The 22,542-nt window shown below is 34.6% G+C and overlaps 1 protein-coding gene across 1 annotated transcript; it reads left to right on the top strand.

Moving 5' to 3' along the window:
- Positions 1 to 886: 886 nt before the first annotated feature.
- Positions 887 to 18,552, top strand: LOC120332404 (claspin-like). Its single transcript, XM_039399641.2, has 25 exons — positions 887 to 1,064; positions 1,590 to 1,659; positions 2,987 to 3,046; positions 3,579 to 4,069; positions 4,518 to 4,671; positions 5,166 to 5,275; positions 5,958 to 6,267; positions 7,200 to 7,344; positions 7,533 to 7,642; positions 8,617 to 8,729; positions 8,838 to 9,048; positions 9,557 to 9,662; positions 10,069 to 10,207; positions 10,288 to 10,434; positions 11,115 to 11,208; positions 11,291 to 11,401; positions 12,044 to 12,208; positions 12,919 to 12,980; positions 13,522 to 13,675; positions 14,363 to 14,560; positions 15,006 to 15,153; positions 15,349 to 15,482; positions 16,025 to 16,077; positions 16,448 to 16,561; positions 16,955 to 18,552. The coding sequence occupies exons 1-25, from the start codon at positions 1,020 to 1,022 to the stop codon at positions 17,096 to 17,098; spliced, it is 3,588 nt and encodes a 1,195-aa protein (XP_039255575.2). The 5' UTR covers positions 887 to 1,019; the 3' UTR covers positions 17,099 to 18,552.
- Positions 18,553 to 22,542: the final 3,990 nt, after the last annotated feature.

Genomic DNA, 22,542 nt, shown 5'->3' with positions numbered 1-22,542 from the left:
GCAGATAATGGCTGATGTTTTTGAAATGGATAAGTAAGATATTATGTTGTCATAACACGTAAAATATCTCAGGTTCTGATGTATTAACAAACCATTATCTCTTTTGTTATCAGTCGCTTCTTATCTAGGGTTGTTCTTGCTATAGCAATAGCTCAAAATAAATCGTGATAATGCTGAGATATATATTGTCAATACACGAATAATCAGTAAACGGATTTTCAAATAACGTTGTTTTAGGGCAAGGTGGACTTTTTGTGTTTTCGTGTCAATATGACCCATATTTATCCACTTCGGGATTGTTGAGTACCGGTACTCTTCGCATTTAGGATAGGATTTACATATTTATCCTGGGGGAGGGGAAAACCGATAAGACGGCTTAATCAATAGAGATCCACGGTCTCTCGTCCGGTTACCAGTCCAGGTTGGGTACGGGATTAGTTAGCCAGGTATGTGTTTTCGGAAGCATGGACTTGATGGTCGAGGAAGCCGTAACCGACCAGCGGTTACGTAAATCACCCTACGGCGGCGAGGAGTCTAGTAATCCTCTCGTACATGATCATCCCCGCATGGGATTCGAACCTGCGAACCCACGAAGGATAATCAGAGATGCGGGGGCCAGCGTATTCCTAACGCTTAGCCCGATGCGCCACACCGCCGAGCCATTTTGTCAGACGATGTTTGGCTCTTTGCACAGACGAAACCCAGGATGGCAGAAAAATAGGACGAAAAAAAACAAGAACAACAACATAATAATTACATAACTATCCATGAGCCTAATTCGTGTCCAAAATTTGAAATCGAATGCTTCCCAAGGGAATAATGCATAATCGTTGTAGCGAAATTATTTTCCGCTCTCAGCAACTGTCAATCATTTAGTAAACAGCGGGAAAATTCAGTTTCGGATATTCATTGCTCGTCGATACGCGTTTGCAAGTTGAATGGCCTGCCTATGAGTTTGTTCGGTTGAATCATTGATAATTTTCTGCATTCTTCATATTTGATTCGTCCAATACAGTAATATGAGCCAGTGTGTTGGCGTGGAAGTTATATCTAAAGCTTCGGAGGTAGGATGGAGTGGTACGGTACCGGTACCGGTAACCGGTATGTAGCCTAGTTTACGTTAGAACTCTAAGGTACCTACCCTACTGACTTAAGGGTCAGAGGGTCTAACGAAGTAAACGCCGTAACACAGTATCGCCGTATCGGTACAGCAGTAACTGCTTAAATCACGCCAAACAAAAATTTGATGCCAAATTTTTATGTTTTTTTTAAAATTCATCTGGCGGCGAATGTCTGAATGTGTACGCGTTTAGTTAAAATCAAATCCACTTCTGTACCGTACCGTACCCGGTACTCAATTTAAAACTAAGCTGGTACCGGTATGTCCCATGCCAAATTGGGTACGGTACGGCTGTACGGTACCGTACAGGTACTGGTATAGAGTTACATGCAACAGCATCTGAGCATGGCTCAGTGGATGCGGTATCATTTCTCTCATCACCAAAATCTGAAAATTGTACTCTTCACATAATCAAATAATTACAGCATTTTCTTTTGTTCTTCTTTTTTTACATTTTCAATATTTTTAGAAATTTTCTCTTCCTTCCTCAAGTGATGAAGATGAACCCATTGTTATGAAAAGAAGAAAAAAAAAGACAAGTAAAGTTGAATTATTATCTGTTTAAGTTCATTGTTTACAAGCCAGTTCCAGGAATGTCTCAAGTGAACAAAATATAGGGTGGTGCAGCCAGCCTGTGGACGATTTCATTCAAATAGCTATAAAATAAAAGCCAATATTTCTAATTCGTTAATTCTTTCACCGTAGGTGCATTGGCATTTATTCTACACGCTACAACTCGAATTAATGTTCTACAACCAAGGGGTTAAAGCTATACAAACCACCAAAGTACGACACTCAGAAGATGTATTTGCGACTGAACGACCAGTGTGCGAGCACAGATTTCGAGCCTTGATCATCGTTTCTGCTGCGACGAGACTTCCACATACGCAGCCATGCGTAATAAAATTGGTCTTTTAATTGCATTTCTGACCGTCATATATTTCAAGAACACAGTTGTTTCGAACACAACCCGTCAAATTACAAACAAAGCATCGCATCGCAGCAATCAAACACACAAAAACATGGTGGTTGCAAATTTGTCAACGAATTTATTATTACCGACCTATTAGAAATGCGCACCCCCCACATTCCTCCTTCTGGAAATGTAGAAACGCGAAAATTTGAAGATGGTTAAAAGAAACACAACTCTACCCACATGCCAAGTTTCATCTTTTTATCTCCTATACTTCTATGGATTTTCAACCTTTCCTGCAGGGACAATAGGTTGTTGGCGACATGAGCAAACAGTTCGTTTTTTTTTTCCTCGGTCGTGTTTTCGGTCGTAAGTTCGTTGTTTGTGGCCGCATTTTAGCGTAATTTCACAGGGCTACGAGGGACGATAGTGGAAGGAAGTGGACGATACCACATGAGAAATATCGTCGCGGTTCGTTGATTTTTTCGGCAATAATTAAATTGACGAGTTTGATGGCCGCAAATAGGTCGTGGCCGCAAAGTGGCTGAGCCACCCTATGTTTTACTTTGAAATTAATTGCTTTCTATGATCAGTTTTGTTCCAAAATATTATTTTAAGCAATTGAAGTCAAATAGTATGACCAAGTATGATCAATTTCTGAAAACCTTTTTAACAACTTGATTCAACATTTTAAAAATATATCTTAATAATATTCTAGCTCGTTCCCCTTTTAACATCACAACTGAGAACATTATCTCATATATGTGTGACTTTGATTCGCATTTTTCAATTGAAAATTCTCATTAAAATATATTGTTTACTTTCTGTTCATTATAGTTTTACAAAAATATTAATACATGCTTACTTACTCATTGCACTGCTTCAATGTGTATATTAGTATTATTAAGATAAATTTAAATTTATCTTGTGATATTTGATCACTTTTTTCTCAGAATTTAAATCATCGCCTAATCCTGAACATTCATATGAGGATGAAAGGGTAGAAGAACAAAGTGAGTGCTAATACTATTTCATAATGCATATTTAATTTATAACTGTACTGGGCTGATCCTTCAACCGTTGTGGGCCCAAGGGCCTATGGATGTTTCGCTGAGCATCAACTTCTTTGTTTATTTCTGTGAGAATGACCAATCAGCAAAAAGTAAATGATGACTTAACAATGGCAATTTTTGCAGCCGCTTAAATACTTCGTTCGCCCAGACAGATATCCAAGCATGGTTGTAAACATTGCCTCGTTTCTGTGATTTTGCGTGTCAGATTTCAGTTGTGTTCCCAAAAATTAGTTGTGAATGAAGTAATTTAATTCTCATTATGTCTTCCGATGAAATTAGTTTAGTTGCAGCGAAAGACATGAATAGTAGTAAGTAACCCCTTTTGCTGGGTTATATCTTATTTCATACTATTTTGTTATCTATTGGGTTATGTCAAGTAAGCCTGCTCATGTGATTTTCTTGACGTAATTATCATATTTTGTATTGATTTACGAGGTTTAATAATTACAACTATTTCATATTACTTTTCAAGAATCTTCTGGAAAAAAGAAGAAATCGCGAAGAATTCAGATGGAAGATTCAGATTCTGATAATGATTCTGTAAATATGAACAAAGACATTGAGTCTAGTGAGCGAACAGTTGAAAATAATGAGAAAATTATAGACTGCAATAATGGAATTATTTCCAAAAAAGATCATAATGTCGATATTGAAACTCATCGTAATACACTAAATACAGATGATGACTCGGCAGAAAGTGATGTAGAGTCGACAAAAAGTGATGATTTGACCGAAAATGCCCTTGATGAACTAAAGATCGATAGCGAATCAATAAAAGATGAAGATGAAATTCCAATTTCCGAAATTGATGAAACTCACAATGAAGAGGCAAAAGTTGACAATGACTCACCAGAAAGTGATATTGAATCTGACAGTTCTAGCGATGATGACGCTCCACCATTACGATTATTTAGAAATAAAAATCCAACAAGTGTCACTGAAAGCCGAGGAATAAATTGTGAGGTATCATAAAATTATTGCATCTCTAACTTAAAGATCTATGAAATACTACCTGCCATCATTTTGGTTTGACTCAAAGACTTTTACGAATATTCTCATGGTTATGTTATCAAAATTGACTGGAAAAATCCATAATGTGGAATGCATCAAAATATCTAGTTGTTCCGCTTCCACAGTCAGTTTTGTGAGCTCAAGTCTTATGGTAGATACTCTCCTTTCATTAGTTTCAATTATTTGTATGAGTGAACATAGCTATATTTCTATTGAAACTAAGACACAACAACATTAATAAATTATCCCTAGTAAATGGTTGTTAATAATTTAAACCATTAATCAAAACAGTCTTTAAGGTTATATATATATATAGTTTGAAAAAATACAACATTAAAAATTTTGAAATAATCTGATTTTTATCAGCTCTTGTATATCTTATCAATTTTTTATCATAAAGGATAATGATGTGTATGATAATGAAGAAGATGATGATGATGATGATGTAATCAGACCAGATCCGAGTGAAATAGCTGAACCTCAAATGTCTAAACCAAGATCAAGTCGAAATACAATGATGCAATTACACAGTGAAACACAAAGACTTTTACGAGGTATAGGCACAGCTAATCAAGACAATTTTCAAAGAAAAAATATAGGGCGTGATTTGCGCGATATAGATCATATTTAAGATAAATATTAGCTACACTTAATGATTTAAGTATTACCGTACCGTAGGCTTTTGTCGAGGGCGGTGGTCGGTGGAAACAAAGAATGATCTACTGAAGTCAATTCTCTGTTCTTAGGAAGTTTGAATTTCAATTTTTCAATTGATATAGAAGTTATAATTTTCTACAAAATATTAAAGAGTACGTGATATTTAACAGTCTTAAAAAGGCTTGCTTACTCCAAAGTTTCTCTTATGAATTTTGATTTCGTCAATTAGTCGAAGTTCAAACTTTTCCACAATCTGGAATTTTTTTCAACTCTGGTCTGCGTCTGGAGAAGCGCTGCTTCCGTCATTGTTATTTTTCAATTCAAGCATCATTTTCTGTTGTGTTATTCTAAACCATAACCATAAGGAACCCTAAATATAATTGTATTACAGAATCATCTGTCAACTTGCCGTACCATCGACCAGAACCCAAGAAATTATCTGAGTTCATGAAAAGACCCGTTCTCGGAAAACCGACAACAGAAAGTGACAAAATGAAATCAGTGAGAAATTATTCATTGTAATAAATTATGAATTTGCTTACGTGTGCAATATCTGACCATTGAACAATGTGGTAATATTACTTTGGTATAAGTACAATATATCGTATTAAATTGAATTTCATCTTATCCACTCTTTTCTATATAATATATATTTTTTACAATAACATTGTATATTTTTCGTAATTTTGAGCAACGAATTCATTTTTGCTGACTTGAAGTAATGAAGAAATATTTCTTCATTCTTTATTACTGCTAAGTCTTCTATAGTGCTTGTGAGTCATTGACAAATCAGGCAAACTGCATTTGCATTGCACGAAAAGGAAATTTCAGACGCCACTCAGTGTCAAACTTCTGCTTCCATTATCAAACTTTTCACTGGTAGACATCTTAATAACCCAATCATAAGCACAACATTATACAGTAGGGATTATCATATCCTCATCAAACAATATTTTATTCCATTGTTATGCAACACAAAATCAAAAAAGTCGAATGTACCCTCACAGTCACAAATAAGACGAAGCATTTAACGATAGGGGATACAAAGTCTTTTGGGGACTACTTAAATAGATTCTACAGGTCATACGTTGCTCACCTCTGTTCTAAAACACAGCTTTCTAAGCGCAACAAATGCTATTCAATAACATTTTATTTTATGAGAAATATTTTTGATTATTTTCAGGCAAACTTTGTGGAAGATATCAGTGCCAATGTTGTGGATGACCTACCTGACATCGGTGAAAATGCTGATGACATCATAATGCCGATTAATCAGGACACTGAAACTATTGAAGAGGCTATGGAGCAATCAAATGATACTGAAAGCGTACCAGAATGCATAGGAATAAATAATGTCAATTCTATCAATGATACTGCCTCACAAAGCACCCAACCAATGCCTGCACCTAGCAGGCCACTCACTAGAAGAGAAAAATTGTTGCAACAAATTGGATCTAGATTACCTCAGCTTCAACCGAAGAAAAATGAAATAAGTAAGTAGTATTTTTATCTGTATATTTTCTATTCGGAGTTAGACTGCTGTACTACTTTTAGCAATCATCGCTGATAAGAATCATTTCAATTCTTGACATGTCTGTCATAATGACAGACCTAATTAGATCTATTAGTTAATCAATGGAAACTTGCAGCGCCTGGTATTAGTACTCAATTCAATTTTAGTTAAGGCCTTATCTAGATAACTATCAATCGAATTTGTATAAACATTACTGTTTACAATACCGAAATAGCAAATTAAATATTCTGAAGTTTTATAAAACATTACAACCAATATTGAAGCTTACTTTTGATAACAGAAATTTGGAAATATATATATATCCAAAACAAATTGGATATTAATAAATATTTAAGTTGTCCGCCCAACTACCTTGAATTTGAACACAATTGATAATTCATACTCTGATAGATAGGTTTTTGCAACGTATTCAAGATAATCGGTTATTTGTTACTCACAAGGCTATGTATTCTGAGGAAATTTGCACTCGACTGTCACCTCGGGGTTAAAAAATTTTGACTTTGACTCCAGAACGAGTCCAGGTTGTTAAAAATTTTTACTCTGACTGTAGCTCTGAACTATGAGATGATTAAATTTTGAAAACAAAGATTTTGGCGCATGCAAAACTATTTTAAAAGATTGTTATCAGGAACGCTTGGTAAAATCAACGCTTTTTGAGATTTTAGCTGGAACTTATTTTAATTTTATAACCATTGTAAGTCTGCTCCAGAAAATTCTGAATTTCAACTCCCACCTTATGAGGTGTTTGGAAATGCAACTTCGGCTTTATTGAAAACCTGCTGAACTCTGACCCTACATCCCTATTGTGTCAGACAGTTCTTTTAATTTTTCTTTTCAATCAGCGCAGGTCATACATATGAATTTCCTCATTTCACTTTTTCCAAATAACAGGCCCAAACAAGTTTATCGATCTGGACGATGAATCAACAAAGAAAACACAAAATGCCGGAGTGAATTCATTAATGGAAAGATTCATGAAACATTCAAAAGCTGGAAGACGCCGTGACACCGACAAGAAAAGACAAGTAGAGTTGAAGTAGGTCATAAATAACCGGTATATTTAGATTAATAAATGAAAGATTTGCTTTATCGGGAATCTTCATGTCTTTATTAATATATTTTTCATGTCAATTTATAATGTTAATTTTTAATTCTAACTCAAGTTAATTTGAATAAAATTCAAATATTCAAATAAAAAACCTAAAATAAACTTAACTATTTTAGTATTGTCAAAAAAGTTGAACGTTCCGATGGCTCAGGAGTGGATCTAGTAAGTGATGTTGTTACAGCAGTTGTTGGTACAGATGATGATCAAGACAAAGATGGCTTGAATGGTATGAATGAGTATTTTATACTTTATTTTGCACTGATATATCAGTCAAGAATGAGCAGAATGAAATCAAGAGGGAGGGGGGATGAAGCGCAGCAGTATATTCAAATTCCTTCAATCAAAGTAAATATTTTGAATTTTCCCAGAGTCTGAGTTTTAGGTCAAAATTTCAATCCAAGTGTTTAGTTGACTAAGTATTCACGACATACATTTGTAGAAGGCTTGCTTTCACAAACATTTTTGTCATCAAAATTTTGTTTTCTATGGTTTCTAAGCTGGGGTTGAAGTCAAAATTGCAACCTAAATTGGGAACGAAGTTGTAGTAAAATTATTCACAGCGGGGGATATGATGTCATAACTGAATGTAAATTTCCCAGTCTTCTCAACTCTGGTATCAATTACTATTTTACTCGACATGATTTTGTATCAGTTTGCACTCAAAAAGTTACATTTATGTTGTTATAGCCATATAAACTAGTTGTTTTGCTAATATTTTTGATGTTAAATTTTAGCAGAGTAGTGTAACATTATGAATAAAAAATTCAGAGAAATCTTTGAATTTGTAACTTACAACTTCATCCTTGGTTGTCAATGTGTCCCAAATATTATGTGATTGTCTTTAGTAAGACGCCGATTTTAAATAATATGCAGGGTATTTATTAGGTCATGTTACAATTTCAATTTTTTTTATGAAGCCAGTTGTTCATATATCTTAAACAGGTTGTTATTTTTAGTTTATCTACTTCATTTAATACACCTTCATATGCCCACCATCAGGGGCAAAAAGCAAATCAAAGTTCTTCAATCCTATGTAATACAGCCCTCAATGAACAACCTGTAATATTATATCTTTCACAATCACAAACATAAGCAAGCATATTTGATATTACACACAAAACGTTTATTCATGAGTTTTGTTTTGGAGAGTATAAAACCTAGTAACACTTAATTTTAACGTTCATTATATCATATTTGCAGCTGTGAAGAATGCCGAGACAGGTGGCACACCAGGTCAAAGGTTACAACTGTTGCGACAGCAACTTGCTGAAAAAATGAAAAAGAGAAGAGAGGTGGAAAGAAAAAAAAGAGAAGTCAGTGTTATTGTTTTATATTTATACAACACTATTTTTTTTGCCTTTAATAATGTAATAGTTATTTTCAATTTTATACCAAATTCTTTATCAACATTCCATATGTAGGAATTACATAAACTCGACAATGAAGATCTTGATCAATCAGAGGAGGAAGAAGAGGAAGACTGTGATTGGTCAGATGATGAAAGTGGTGAGGAAGGGGCGGAGTCTGATAATGATGAAGTTGAAAAACCAATTAAAGAAAAGCAAAGGCGGGGCAATGGGGTGATTGACAGCTCTGATGAGAGCGAGGACGAAGATACGCAACCAATGGAAGGTATTGACATTTATTTTTTGTTGAAATACAAATCAAGATGATAGTTGTAGTTTGACTCCATTTGCTGTATCATGGGAGGAGATTATGCTGTTCTTCTTTGTTGTATAAAACTTATGCATTCTCATTATTAATACACAAAACTTTTACATATTATTTGTTGTTGTTTTGGTGGCCTTCATTGTTTGAAATAAATCACTTCAAGCATCTCATGGAGCTAATGTTTTCAAATTTTTACTACTTGAAGATGATTGAAGTCACTAGGAGGCTATTCATTTTTTTTTTTAAATTTGATTATTTGGGGCTCGATATCCACCCAATTTATTGCTATTTATACAGACAGTGGCATAGCCAGATGGTGGGAAATTTTTTTTTACTTTGGAAACGCTTTTTAGACCCTCATGACCCCATTGTATATCCACATTGTCCGGCCCCCAGACAGATCCGCTGGCTGTTTCAGTCTAATTTGGCAATTAGAAATTTTTTATTAATATTTTTTTTTTTTTTACAGATAGTTGTTCTAAAGCCAGTAATAATACTTCACTACCTCGTACCATAAATGAAGGTTCTGTTATGTTGTTTGAAGATAGTACAAGATCAAGTGCTTCAACTTTTAAGTTCGTATTTTATTAGAAATTACAATGTTTACTGATTTTTGATAATGTTAGTTTCAGAAGAAAATCACAATGAAACATCTGATATTCAGATTTTTAATATCTTAAGATTTTTAGTCTGAATCCAACATCATGGTGTTTGAAAAAATACGACTTCAAGGAAAAAAATGCCAAATTCTGACTTCACATCTCTTTTAATAAGCTTACGATGAAATTCACGAATCAAGATTCCTGCATCCTTTCATTAAACACATACAGATCCACTAGTGCAAAGGCATTGAGGAAGGATTGGGAGTTAGTCTTGCATAACCTCTACTAATAGTCGTGTTAATAAGCACTGTATTTGGGTTTATGCATCTATTTCCATATTCAATATCTTTCTCTTATCTCATTTATTTTCATTTTTCAGTAAATCTGGCCGTATGACTCCAGCTCTTGATCGTACTTGTTCAGATGATAGTTTCTATGGTTCAATGATTCCTTTGCATCAACCAGAAGTTTCTAATATTTCAAATTCATCTCATTTTATCAGACCTCAACTTTCAAAGGTAGGTGGAAAATTACTTTGAAGAAAATTGTGAATCATTTTTCCTTTGTAAATTGGAGTAATTTTGTATTTGTTTTATAGCAAGGTGAATTTGACGACACATGCTTTGAATCAGATTCTCGATCTCTATCCCAACCTTTCAGACTTGATTTTGAAGCTTCACAAAGTCAGTTTCTTGATGCTGATGGATTTATAAAGGAGAGTAGCATCAGCAAACCTGCAGCAAAGGTGGTCTAAATGTATTTTTCACTGATCAGCATTGTCACTGACATAAATAAGTGACAAGAGATCTCTTATTTCTATAAAGCCGATTCTTATAAAAAAATTAAAAACATTGTCAAAATTTCTAAGAATTGTTAGGTTATTGAATAAATGTAGCAGGTGGAATGGACTTCTAGTCCACATTACATATATTCAATTTGTAATGATTTTGATTGAGCAATTTAACATTATCAGTCTTCAACAATACTAAGCTTGTTGGTGCATTTTTATAAATAATTTTTTTATCTGATCTGTTTAATAAATAAGTATTCTAGTTTAACTATCCTTCGCTCATCCTTATTATTATTAATGCGATGAAACAAAAATTTATATTCATGTTTTTTTTCTGCATTTTTTATTATCCTTAATTGCATTCTTCTATTTTATTACATCTTAATGGTTTTTTGTGTCCTTGTGAGGGTGTAGGAATTATTTTCACTTTTTAATGTTTGGTGAAACTTTTTTTGGCGAAATTTTTTTTTTTATATTTTGTACATTTTAAACCTCATTTAAGGTTTTGTTTGCTCAGCTCTGTAAACTTTGATTATTTGTTCTATTTTCATGTATTATTTCATTACCTGTTATGCTGATATGTAGTCCCAGTCAACTTTGTACTTACAATTAACGCTACGATGCTTGTTGTTTAGCGAACCTTACTGCCCCCTGGTGCTGAAGATGACAATGCAATGACGGACTGCAACATGTCGCAACTATTAGGTCTCTGCTCTGCTCCATTTGACAGTATGTATACCTAACTTATTATTCGTACCTAAGTTTTTTTCAATTTATTTGTGGAATTTAATAAAAATACTTCTTTTAACAGCTCCAAAATCTCAGAGGAAACCAGAAATCTCACGACTCATGAATTCAGGAAATGACTCGGCGATTAATGATACTCAAGATCTGATTGGTCTCTGTACAGGAAACTTCACAGGTATACTACATTTTAATTTAAGCCATATAGATTTAATGACATTCTTATAGTTACTTTATCTCTTATTTCATTGTAGGTGGGTGTAATGTAATGGCTTATTGGTTTAAGCGTTAGACTTAACTATGTTGGTATCGTAGGTTATACATCTTGAGTTCAAATCCAACGCCTACCACCTCACCCAGGGGGGAGATATATTAGGTGGACAATGCCGTATTGAAGTGATTCTGATTATCTTGATAAATAGTACCACCTTACATATCGTTCGATATTAGGTGGTCGGTCGCTTATTCAATGGAAACGACGTGAATAAGCGTCATGTATATATATAAACACTAGGGTTGTCAGAAATCAGACGAAACAATCCAGTTTTAACTCGTGGAAGGTCCATTGGCTGAGCTTCTGCAGTAAATGTAGTCATTGATGTGAAACACAAAATTATAATATTTATGACACCCTATGTTGTGAATGTGTATGGTTGTCAACACACCTAAAATATTGTAAAAAAAATTGTTATGACATCATCGATCAGTCGTATTTACCAAAAGTTCCCACTTTTATTCATATTTTATTATCCATTAGTAAGTACTACAATTTATGACAGATGACAATTTATGACAAAATATCATGAATATTTATTTGCAGACTCAATTGCACCATTGGATACGAAAGACGCAACAAATGATGCCACACAAGATGACAAAGACAAAACTGATTGCGATGTCACAAATCATGATGATAACTCTGCAGATTTGTTCAGAACAAATAATGTTGATGTTGATGAAAGCTTCGGTTTCAATATATTGTCAGGTAAGTGAATCGAAGGATCGAGTAATTATGGCCAACCAGTTGAAGCGTTACACTGAACTGTGGTGGCATGATGGCATCGTAGGTTACACACCTCAGGTTCATGAACCCCCAAACGCAATCGTGTGGTAATGGTAATAAATTGGGTAGGTAATACCGAACCGAAAAGACTTTAATTCATTGCCAAATTTGTACTAGCTAGATTTCTACTTAAGTTGTTGGTGAAATTGCATTGTGATGTAACAAAGCGGTAATATTCACAGCAACTCTAAATTGTAAGACTCGTCCTTGTGACAGCAAAAGCTCAAATATTTGATGTTTTTGTGTGATTTTTATTTAGAACGCTTATTGACGCTTTTTTCCGAACATGGTAGTCTATACAAGTAATACTATTATCTGATATGCGAAAAGGTACTATTTTTTGGATGGGACGGAATAATTTTTGGTTCCGCATTGTCTACAAAATTCATTACACCCTAGTTGAGGTTGGGGCACGGGATTTAAATCTGAGATATGTAGTCTTCGATACCAACACATTTAGGTCTAATTTTTCAACCACCATGCCATTATACCACTCTAAATAAAAATAAATGTTTTCCTAAATCTGATACTTATACGATAAATTTTTCTAGATTGTAATTTGAAGTTTTTTTTTATTTATCTTTGCACATCTATTAAATTCAAAACTGTAACAAAGTTATTGATTTTTTTAGGAAATCCTAAGAAAAGTCAACCAGACCCAGAAAGTCAATTCTCAGACCATGAGAATTCTGATGTGAGTTTAGTTTTTCATTTATATAAAAGCACAATGCCTAAATATTTAGACATAAATTAGGCTTTGAGTTAAGGTTACTTTAAAGTTTGGTGGCAAAATATTTGTGTGGTGTCTCACTATTTTTATAAGTGCTAAAATTTATTCAAAACTGCATTGATAAAATATTAAATTAATAGCCTTTTGGGAGATACTCCTCTTTTTAAATCTTCTAACTGCACATAAATTGGAAGCAATTTGTCTCAAATTTAACCTAGACAGAGTGATTATTCTGTCTTATTAGCACTAGTAAGACGGTTACAATAATGAGTCTCTGAGAGCGAAGTTCAAATATAATGGCCAGGTAGTCTCATATCTAACTGCAGTACCTACCAGTTGCCTACTTCCAACTGTAGGTAGTGACAATTTTAAATCAATTGGCGTGGTCGTCAAAGAGATCGCACTATAAAAAAACGCTCCAACAACAGCAACAAGAACAACAACAACAATTATGCTAAACGATCCACAAGGTCTACTTGATTTAACTGTGGATTTCAATTTTTAGGTTGACAAGGATGACAACGAAGATGATGATGATGAGCCGATGCTAATTGTTCGAAAAAAGAAATACACTCGTCAAAGAATCGCTCGAGAATTCCTTGAAAATGAAGCTGAATTGTCTGGAAGTGATGAAGGAAGTGGAGACGAAGATGAGGACGGTTAGTGGTTTATACATGAATCGATCTAATGAGGGCTTTAACCTTTGACCCCAGAAGGCAAAACCTGGAAATGTGTTTTTTAACTAAGAAGGGTAGTCTTTTTTCGATGTTTTTTTCTCATGTAATTTCCTATTTAAATACTTTTGTGAATATTCCTGCAAACTATGAACAGATACTAGGGAGGCATTTTTATGTTTTATTCAACCCTTAACCACATAACAGATTGAACTAGATAGCGATCGGAGACCACTGACTTATCGATCTTTCGCTTGTTCCAGCCCCACAAAGTCCAAGCGGCATGTAGCCAAAATACCTAAACGCTGCACATCGCAGACAGGGCATTGTTACGCACACAATCGTTCGCAGCGAGGAAAGTTAGGGGATCCCCCCAAACAGAAACTACGGTTTCGAATCCTTCGTTCTGACACAATAGCAGCACTGCGTGTCCCATCACTAATTAATTAATACCTCGCTAAATATACGACATAATCAATAGGCTTCTGGTCCGAGTTATGATGAATGCACATGCAAAATTTGGAGCAGATTCAACCTCGCTTTCGTGAGATATCGCGTAACATTCGAAAATGTCTAACAGACAAACAAACAGGCAAATACCTATCAACATACGAACCGATCGAGATCGATAAGTAATAAATATCATTAAAATATTCTGCAAAATAATTTCAGCTGGTCCTGATGAGTATGAAGTAGATGAACCGGTAGAGGAATTACCAGAAGAAGAAGAAATTGCTCGACAACTTAATCGTGTCCAACGTCGACAGCAACAAGAAGATGATCAAAGAGATATTGAATTGTTACAAGAAGCTTTGCTCGGCGGAGAAGAAATTGCACAGAGAGAAAGAAAATTTAGATGGAAAAATATTGGTAAGTCAAAATTTCTTCTCGTAAAATTTTTTCCATTTTCATTTTTCTTTAACAAGTGTACTTATACTTTCACTCTTCATGAGACCTTATACCTCGCATGCGACCTTTTTTTTAATGTGTGAGTCAGAAGTTTATTTTCATTTTTTAAAAAAAATAGAGAATGTGGGTCATTAGATATTTAATCAATGTCTGAATCAATAATAAACTTGTTGTTGCATTTTTAGTGCAAGTTTCGCAGTTCTGGATTCGCATTGTGTAGTTTTGAGCTTATGCATGCATCACGTATATCAGAATTTCTAATTCTAACACTTGATTTTGACTTGTATCTCCTTTTAATTTTAATATTTCTACCTCGTCCGTTTTTCATGTACAAAGTCTTGTTTAAAACCAAAATCTTAAAGTTGATTCTTACTGGAATATTTACTTTGCTATTTATTATATTTAGATTCTTCCATGACCGAAGATATTTTAAAATCTGACGATGAAGAAGGTGACAACAAAGAAAATCCTCTACCCGAAGGACCGGAAGATACTCAGTGGATGAGAGAACGATTGGAAAGAGAGGAATTTTTACAGAAGAATGAAGTTCCCAGGTATTGATCATTGAAGATTGGATTCAGTAGTACAGAATAGCGTTGTTTTTGCCTTTTTTAGTTCTGAATTCCATGAATGCTAAAATTGGTTATATGTGGTAATTAGTCTTTCGTCAATGTAAAAGTGACAAGCAATAGAAAAATTTCACATCTTGTCTGTTGTACAAATTTTGTCTAATTTTTCCACTTTTGTAGCTTACAATCCGAAGACTCACAGCTTATCAACTTAGGTCGTCAAGTTATATTAAGTCGACAGAATTCTATTGCCGGACCTATCACTGATGGTAATTCAGAGAATTCAAACAAAGCAACGAAAAAAATTAGGAATGGTTTGTAAATTCTGTTTTACTATGATCGATGTCAATTTTGACCTTAATGTACTGTGGATATATTTCAATATCTTATTGAAGAAACGTACATCGAAATACTACAAGTATGTGGCTTGTTCAGCTTTTTAATATAAATGCAGTAGAGGGGAGAGGAAAGTTAATAAGATGGTTCAATCAAAACCACAGCTCTTTGTCCGGTTTCCTAAGTCCTTGACAGGTATAGGAATATTTACGAGTTACAAATGCATGGATTTAATGGTGGTGAATATGTAATTATTCTGCAGTTCATATGAACCATCCTATGGCTGAGAGAAGTCCAGTGATCTTCTCACTCATAAATACTCCTATGGGGGTTGGTACCTGTGAATCTGTGTGATGTAGCAAGCTTGTTCTTAACTCTAACGATGTATCCAGACAAGATTACAAGATAACCAGCTCAGTGTATCTCTCGATAGTTTTCTTTCTATCTACCGCTATGTAATCATTTTTAGGTCACAATTACATTTCTTCAACAACTTTTTAAACAATTTATTCTGTTTTAGTTTGTTTGTCTGTTGATGAGTCATCTTGCAGCAGAGACAGTTTTAAAAATAAGGTAAGTAACATTTTGGCTCAGGTTTTTTGTCGTCTTCTTATAAGACCATTATAGTTGAGTATGCATGGTCTATGAAGTATATAGATTTCAATAATAGGTATTTACCGTATTGATATATCGAATTCATATTAGCTATATTAATATTGATCTGTCTTTGATTTGTTATTACTATTTTGTGTGATTGCTCTCAACAAAACCCAGGACAAGCAGAAGGTTGTGTGTGAGATTCGCTCCCGTAGCTTGAGTTTACTTGCAACTCTTCTATTAAAACTCTTCACTTTCACTTGTAGTCTTGGCAACCAGCTACTTATTGAAGAATACTATTCTTGACAATTTGTAATAATGTACCCCTAAATATTTTCATGTTTAGGGCCACCGAGGTTCATTCTTATCTCGTTCACAAGTTGTATTGACCAAACTTGCTTCCTTGCCAGGAATTAAGAACGTGAATGGACCGAAACATTCGGATAAAATGTTATTTAAGGTAACTTTCATTTGTTTTTGTCATAAAGTTATGAAATAACAATTTTGCGTTTTTGCTTTACATAACTATGTAAAGCATGGGTGATCAGTCGATCGCCACTTCTTGAGTTGAAGATCACATCTTACCGATATGCCTGCGCTGCAAGGAATGTGTGTTCAACCAATATTCAAGCATCGCTTGTTCAAACATGATCCTTAAACAGCAGGCTCTTGTGTGTGGTATCTGTGAAAAGGGAACTCACTGTACCAAATGGGAAGTAGTTTTATCCTGTATGAGCAATCCCCCAAGGGCTTTTCAAGTTTAAGGCACTTTATTTGTAAGGTTTATCAAGCCTCTTGTATATGGTCCTAATTGATAATTTATTTGATCTGTAACTCCTCTTTTTTGATGCAGGTTGTTTCACCAGAATCAAATAAACGAATGAAACGTAAAAAACTGTCGGAAATTAACCACAGCACTGTCAAAGAACCTCCAAGAAAACGTACAAAAGTTATCAATATTAATGAAGATTCTAATAGTGTTTTTGATTTGATGTAAAACTCTCCAACTATGTGATATTTAATATTTGACTATGATTGTGTTTGCAATTGTTGAAAAGTGTGAAGTACACACTCAATATCGTCGACAGAAGTCCCAAACTTTTATGACCGATTCCTGAATACCACTTGGAACCAGACCTCAATACCGTAAAATACACCATACTCCAATTTTGCAGCCTTGCTTAGGTCTTCATTCAATTTTTTAAATGAGAATTTAGGTATGCTGTTATTCTCCATATTGTAGACAATATTCGTAGGCACAGCGGAAATTTTAATTCAATATATATAATTAATTATTCTGGTAAGTTTGATTATGAAATATCACAACTTACTTTTCCCAATTCATGGTTTTCCTGCATTTTAAATATTTAATTTACTTTTTGTGAACAAAAGTGCACTGTTGCTTGATCTGAGGCGGGGGTGTGCAATCGTCAATACAGGCGGGCCAGATAGGGCGGAATTTTTTCTTGTGGGCGGCATTTGGCCCATAGGCCGCGGGTTGCACACACCTGATCTAAGACACTGCCTCAATTAAATAATGTTTCCGAATATTACTGCCTTTGATATTCGCTTAAAGTGCTTCTCCTTATTTTTATACCATATCAATTAGTATAAACAACACTTCAAAGCTAATAAAACAATCATATCCATTGGCCATATTTACACTAGATTTAATTTTTTATCATATTACCTTATCGATTGATAGGTGTATTTCACTTATTTTGTGAGTTTTTTGAATAGCAATCCTATACAATTTTGGATTACTTGCCAATGTAAAATCTGATTAATTTTCAGTTCCAGAATTCTGTATGTGTTTTCTATCTAGTTTAAATGATGGTATGTGTTTTTAAAAACTTTTTTTTTTTTCTGAAGAAGTCATTGGTGTGATAGTCTGTAACTGGCGGATTCCAAAATCCTCAAGTCTAAATCAAAAATCTTCATCCTTGGCAAAAAGGGATTATTGTTTATGAAGACAGCAACAAAGCATATATTGTGTATGCAGTACAATGTATTTTATGTTGTTTCCGTATAAGATCAAGGGATCGCAAATCCTATCGATTATTCTCTGGTTTACCCTATTGCAAATTCTAAAAACTATAATTTTGTTTGCTGTCTCTTTCGTGTGGGTAATAAGTAAAATATGAAAAGTTACTTAAGATAGAATTCTGATCGCAGTGTAAGTGTAACAATCTAAAACGCAACACAGCCAAGAGCGTTTAAATTTCTATTCTATCTGTTAGGGGTGAAATGGCCACATTTTGTCATGTACTTTCGTGTATGCAAAATTTATCCCAATACAGGTCAGCTTCATGCCGGAAGGGTGAATTAACCCCCGGTGAGTACCGCTGGATTAAAGTATCAATAAATAATCATATTGTGTTGAATGGTCGTTGCATTTGGTATCTTGGCCAATCTCCGTTACTTATAAAATATATGAATGTTTGCAATGTGCTTGTTTTTGTCCTATTTCGGAATTTACATGATTAAGTCTAATCTGTTTCAAAAGAAGATATTGGTGCGGTGATATGTCATCTTTATCTTTTTATCCTTGTCGCTCTGTCTTACCTGTGAAGGTTTTAAAGATATGATTTACATATTTATCTTGTCGAGAGGAAAGCCGATAAGTTGGTTTAATCATATGGTGAACCACTGTCCCTCCACGTCTGTTATGAGACTAGTTAGCCATTTTCACGTCCGTGGACCTAATGGTGCAGGAAGGATCAACAGACCAGCGTTTACGAGAACCAATCTCCGGTAGCGCTGGTCCATCCTCGCATATAATTAACCCCCACGGCGTTCTGAAGATCCACACGGAGTAATCGAAGGTGACGTGGCAAGCGTATTTCTTTCGGTACCGAAAATGGTGCTTACCAGTATATGAAACCATCGTAAGATTTAATACTTTCAAGTTAAAGTAAAATATTACTGCTGTCAAAGTTAATAATTTATTTATCGGTTGATGAAATCTTCGCACCTAGTATTCTGTTGCTTAAATATTCGGCCATTGGTAATTTATTCGTGTCGAGCATGGACTGATAAATAGGCTACCTTAGACACCAACGACTAGTGATTTGTCAGAAAATAATCGCTTTAAATCAAGTTTTTTTTTACCTGTTTTGTTTAAAATGGCTTTACTATTTGATTTTTTTTTGTATTAAATAGGTTGAAAAAAAATGGATTTAAGAACTTTCCAAGCGCTTCTTATTCGAAAAAAATCCTTCGAAACGCCACAAATATCGATGACTTGCCCATGCACGCCTTCTCAAGATGTAGTTCGACGAGTCCACAAACGTGGTTGCCGCAGAAAGACGAAGCCACTATGCGAAAATTGAAATACATCAAATAAATAAGTTTGAATAAATTTTCAACTTTAACATTAAAAAACAAAGTATACTAAGCCTAAATTAACCAAACAGTTACTTTTGGGCGTAATATTTCATTTATTTTATGAGAAAAATATCAATACATAAACTCGAAATCATTATTATGCCGTCATAGCAGATTAGTTGTGGCGTCATTGCTTCTGAGGTCTCTTACAATTAGCATAGGCTAGGTTGTCTCATTGTTTAAATCAGTAGGTTGTCGCCGATGTAAGTATATTCTTCATTATCGTAACGCAATCGTTTTGCCGAAGGCTGACTGGATCCAATTGCTTTTGGATTACAGTTGGCTCGGGAGTTTCATGATTTTTCTTGCTGAAAACGTCTCTCTGATATCTCGGTTAAACATATCCGTCAAAATCTTATGACTTTGGTGTAGATACAAACTTGGTGATAAATATACGCAATTGAAGTCAAAGTCAGAGCAAGAATTTTTACTTACATTCTTGAAATTATTTTTCCGGCAGCATAAGAGAACGGAAGCTGCAGCTGCCAGAACGTTGTGGCGTAGTTTCACGACGATGCAAAGGGTATTTCAATAATAAAAACAAAAAATACAGAAAATTTTTTTTTAAAACTAGCCCTCGTTTTAAAACATGATGTTTTTTGATAAAAAACGAAACCCTACCAACGACTTCCTGTATCAAACTATTACAGAGATATAATTGTCAAATAGTTTACAACCTTAGGTTGCTATGTCACTGGTGCAAAATTTTTTATACATGTATCTTTATATTTTATAGTTCCTTTTTATCTAACAGTGTCATAATTATATATATATATATATTTGCCATGTCATTTAGGACGTAAAAGATGACACGAAATCAGTTTTAAAGCCAATTCTGAGACGGCTAATTGTTACTGACAATGACGGTGCTTAAATGTTTGCTGGCTTGTTATATTTCCCCCATCTGCTTTGTATCTAGGAAAATAACACGTAGCCTACTTTATTTTCTTTGCGCGATCAAGCATTTCCGATCTGTAAGGTTTAGTACTCGTCGGGGACGATTGTTACGTAACATAGCGGCTTAAGGTAAAGTCGAATGGAATGTGGCGCAACGAATTTACTATTGTATTTCGACGAGCGATTACTATTGCTTTTTTTACTGATGTTTGCGTTTTACCGATTTTTTTTAATCTACTATTGCTTTACAGAAGCTCATTATTTCGCGCCTTTTTTAAAGGCAGAAATCAACTGTTTTACTGTCAAGCTAAGTAAGCCAGGTGGTAAGGCATGTATTGTAGTGAAGTGAACTAGAACACTGGAAGAGTAGCGGCATTCACAATCCTTCATATTTTGTGTTGTTAGTTGGTGAGGAACAATGCTGACATACCTTTTAATGTAGGAGCGTATCAGCGAGCATAAGGAGAAGTAGGCTAAATCAAGCCTTGTCCAGATCTTATGCTAACATGTATGTGTCAAGGGTGCCCAACTCGCGGCCCGCCCAATTTTGCAAGCGGACTTTTCTTCAAATTTTCACTATGTTATATATAGGCTTGAATATGTTCCGTGAATTTAGTGTGATTATTCCCGCCATCTATCTACATCCGGATGCCGATTCTTATTTCTACGTATGCATCAAGTCTTGCTCCCTGATGGACATCGACGTTAAGTTTTTTTTTTCGCAGAACTGTGCGTTATGGTCGACGAACTACAAAGATATTGTGCAATCATTGGCGACGAACGTTGAGCGCAATTATAGGAAGGAATTTGGAACCTAAATTTCCAAATTAGTTTCATTCTGAAAGCTTTATTACGTGTAGGCTTTGATCGTCTTTGTTGCCAAAGTAAAATAAATAGTGAACAATATCTTTGCTGCTGACTCCGGGACTCGTTTTGTTTATGTTTGTATTTTTGTTTATGTTATGTTTGCGTTGAATAAAATGTCGGGAATATCGTCACTGCGTATCTGTCAATAATTCTGATAAAATAGACCTAGTGGTAATTCTACATATGCGAATTAGTATATTATATATATATATTCGTCCAGAAGTTATTGTAATGTTTTTTTCACTAAATACTTGTATATTAATGTTTCAAATTTTACGAAACGGCCCAATAAAACTTGATGTTTCCGCGACATTGGTGCACATTACGCTCATTGAGACAATGTCATAGCCACTGAAAATACGTCTTTGTTTGTTAGTGAAAACTTTGTGCAGATTCTCGTGTGGTCGTCAGAAATACACAAGCGCGTTGGGTAATGATCGATTTTTTTAAATCAGCGACCCGCGAGTTTCATGTCCACGCCCTATGTTACCAGATATTTGAATAGTAAACTGCTATTCTAATATTCGACTTCATATTCGAATATTCCGCCAGCACTAATCAGTAACCAGTAAATAATTATTAACTTGATTGATTTTATGTTAATAATCTTGCCTATTATATATTATGTGAATTCGAACAAAATCATGACTTGGCTGGTATTAAAGTTTGGTACAAACGTTTGCGGACCGCAACAAATTTCGTCATGTGAAAGTGGCCCGCGAGATGAAAAAGGTTGGACAGGCCTGGTCTATGTTATTGGTTGGTATTTGGCGGCCTCACCTTGCAACCATGCATTGTAATCGACGGACGTTGAAATAGGCGCGGGAATGAAAAGCTTAATCAATGCGCTATTCCAATCATATGCTTTTACAGATATATTATATAGTGTATATTTTATAGGGAAGACATTCAAATTGTTTCAAATACTAGACGGTATGTAATGCTTTTGCCCTATATTAGGGGTCAGCAACCTTTTGTCGCTCGCGGGCCGCACGCATTTTTAGAAAGTTGAAAACCGAACGGATGATACTTTTTATAGGTAAAAATCAAGCAGTGACACACCTTTCAAATATAGTATATTATTTCCTCATTTACTGCATTTCAAAAAATTCCATTTGGATATTTTCGGCGCCATTGAACCCTTTGTACTTAGCACAAACTTTTCTGCGTTTTGTTACCATTTGTCTAATTATAATTAAACTTTGGGCTCAGTAATTGTGAATTATATACTTGTTAGGTTATAATATAATTTAGTCTACACGTGACTCACAATAATAACACACAATAAAC

This window comes from Styela clava, chromosome 13, assembly GCF_964204865.1.
Source record: "Styela clava chromosome 13, kaStyClav1.hap1.2, whole genome shotgun sequence".
NCBI classification, from domain to species: domain Eukaryota; kingdom Metazoa; phylum Chordata; class Ascidiacea; order Stolidobranchia; family Styelidae; genus Styela; species Styela clava.
The sequence above is the reverse complement of the archived record's forward strand: the minus strand, read 5'-3'. Positions and strand labels throughout refer to the sequence as shown.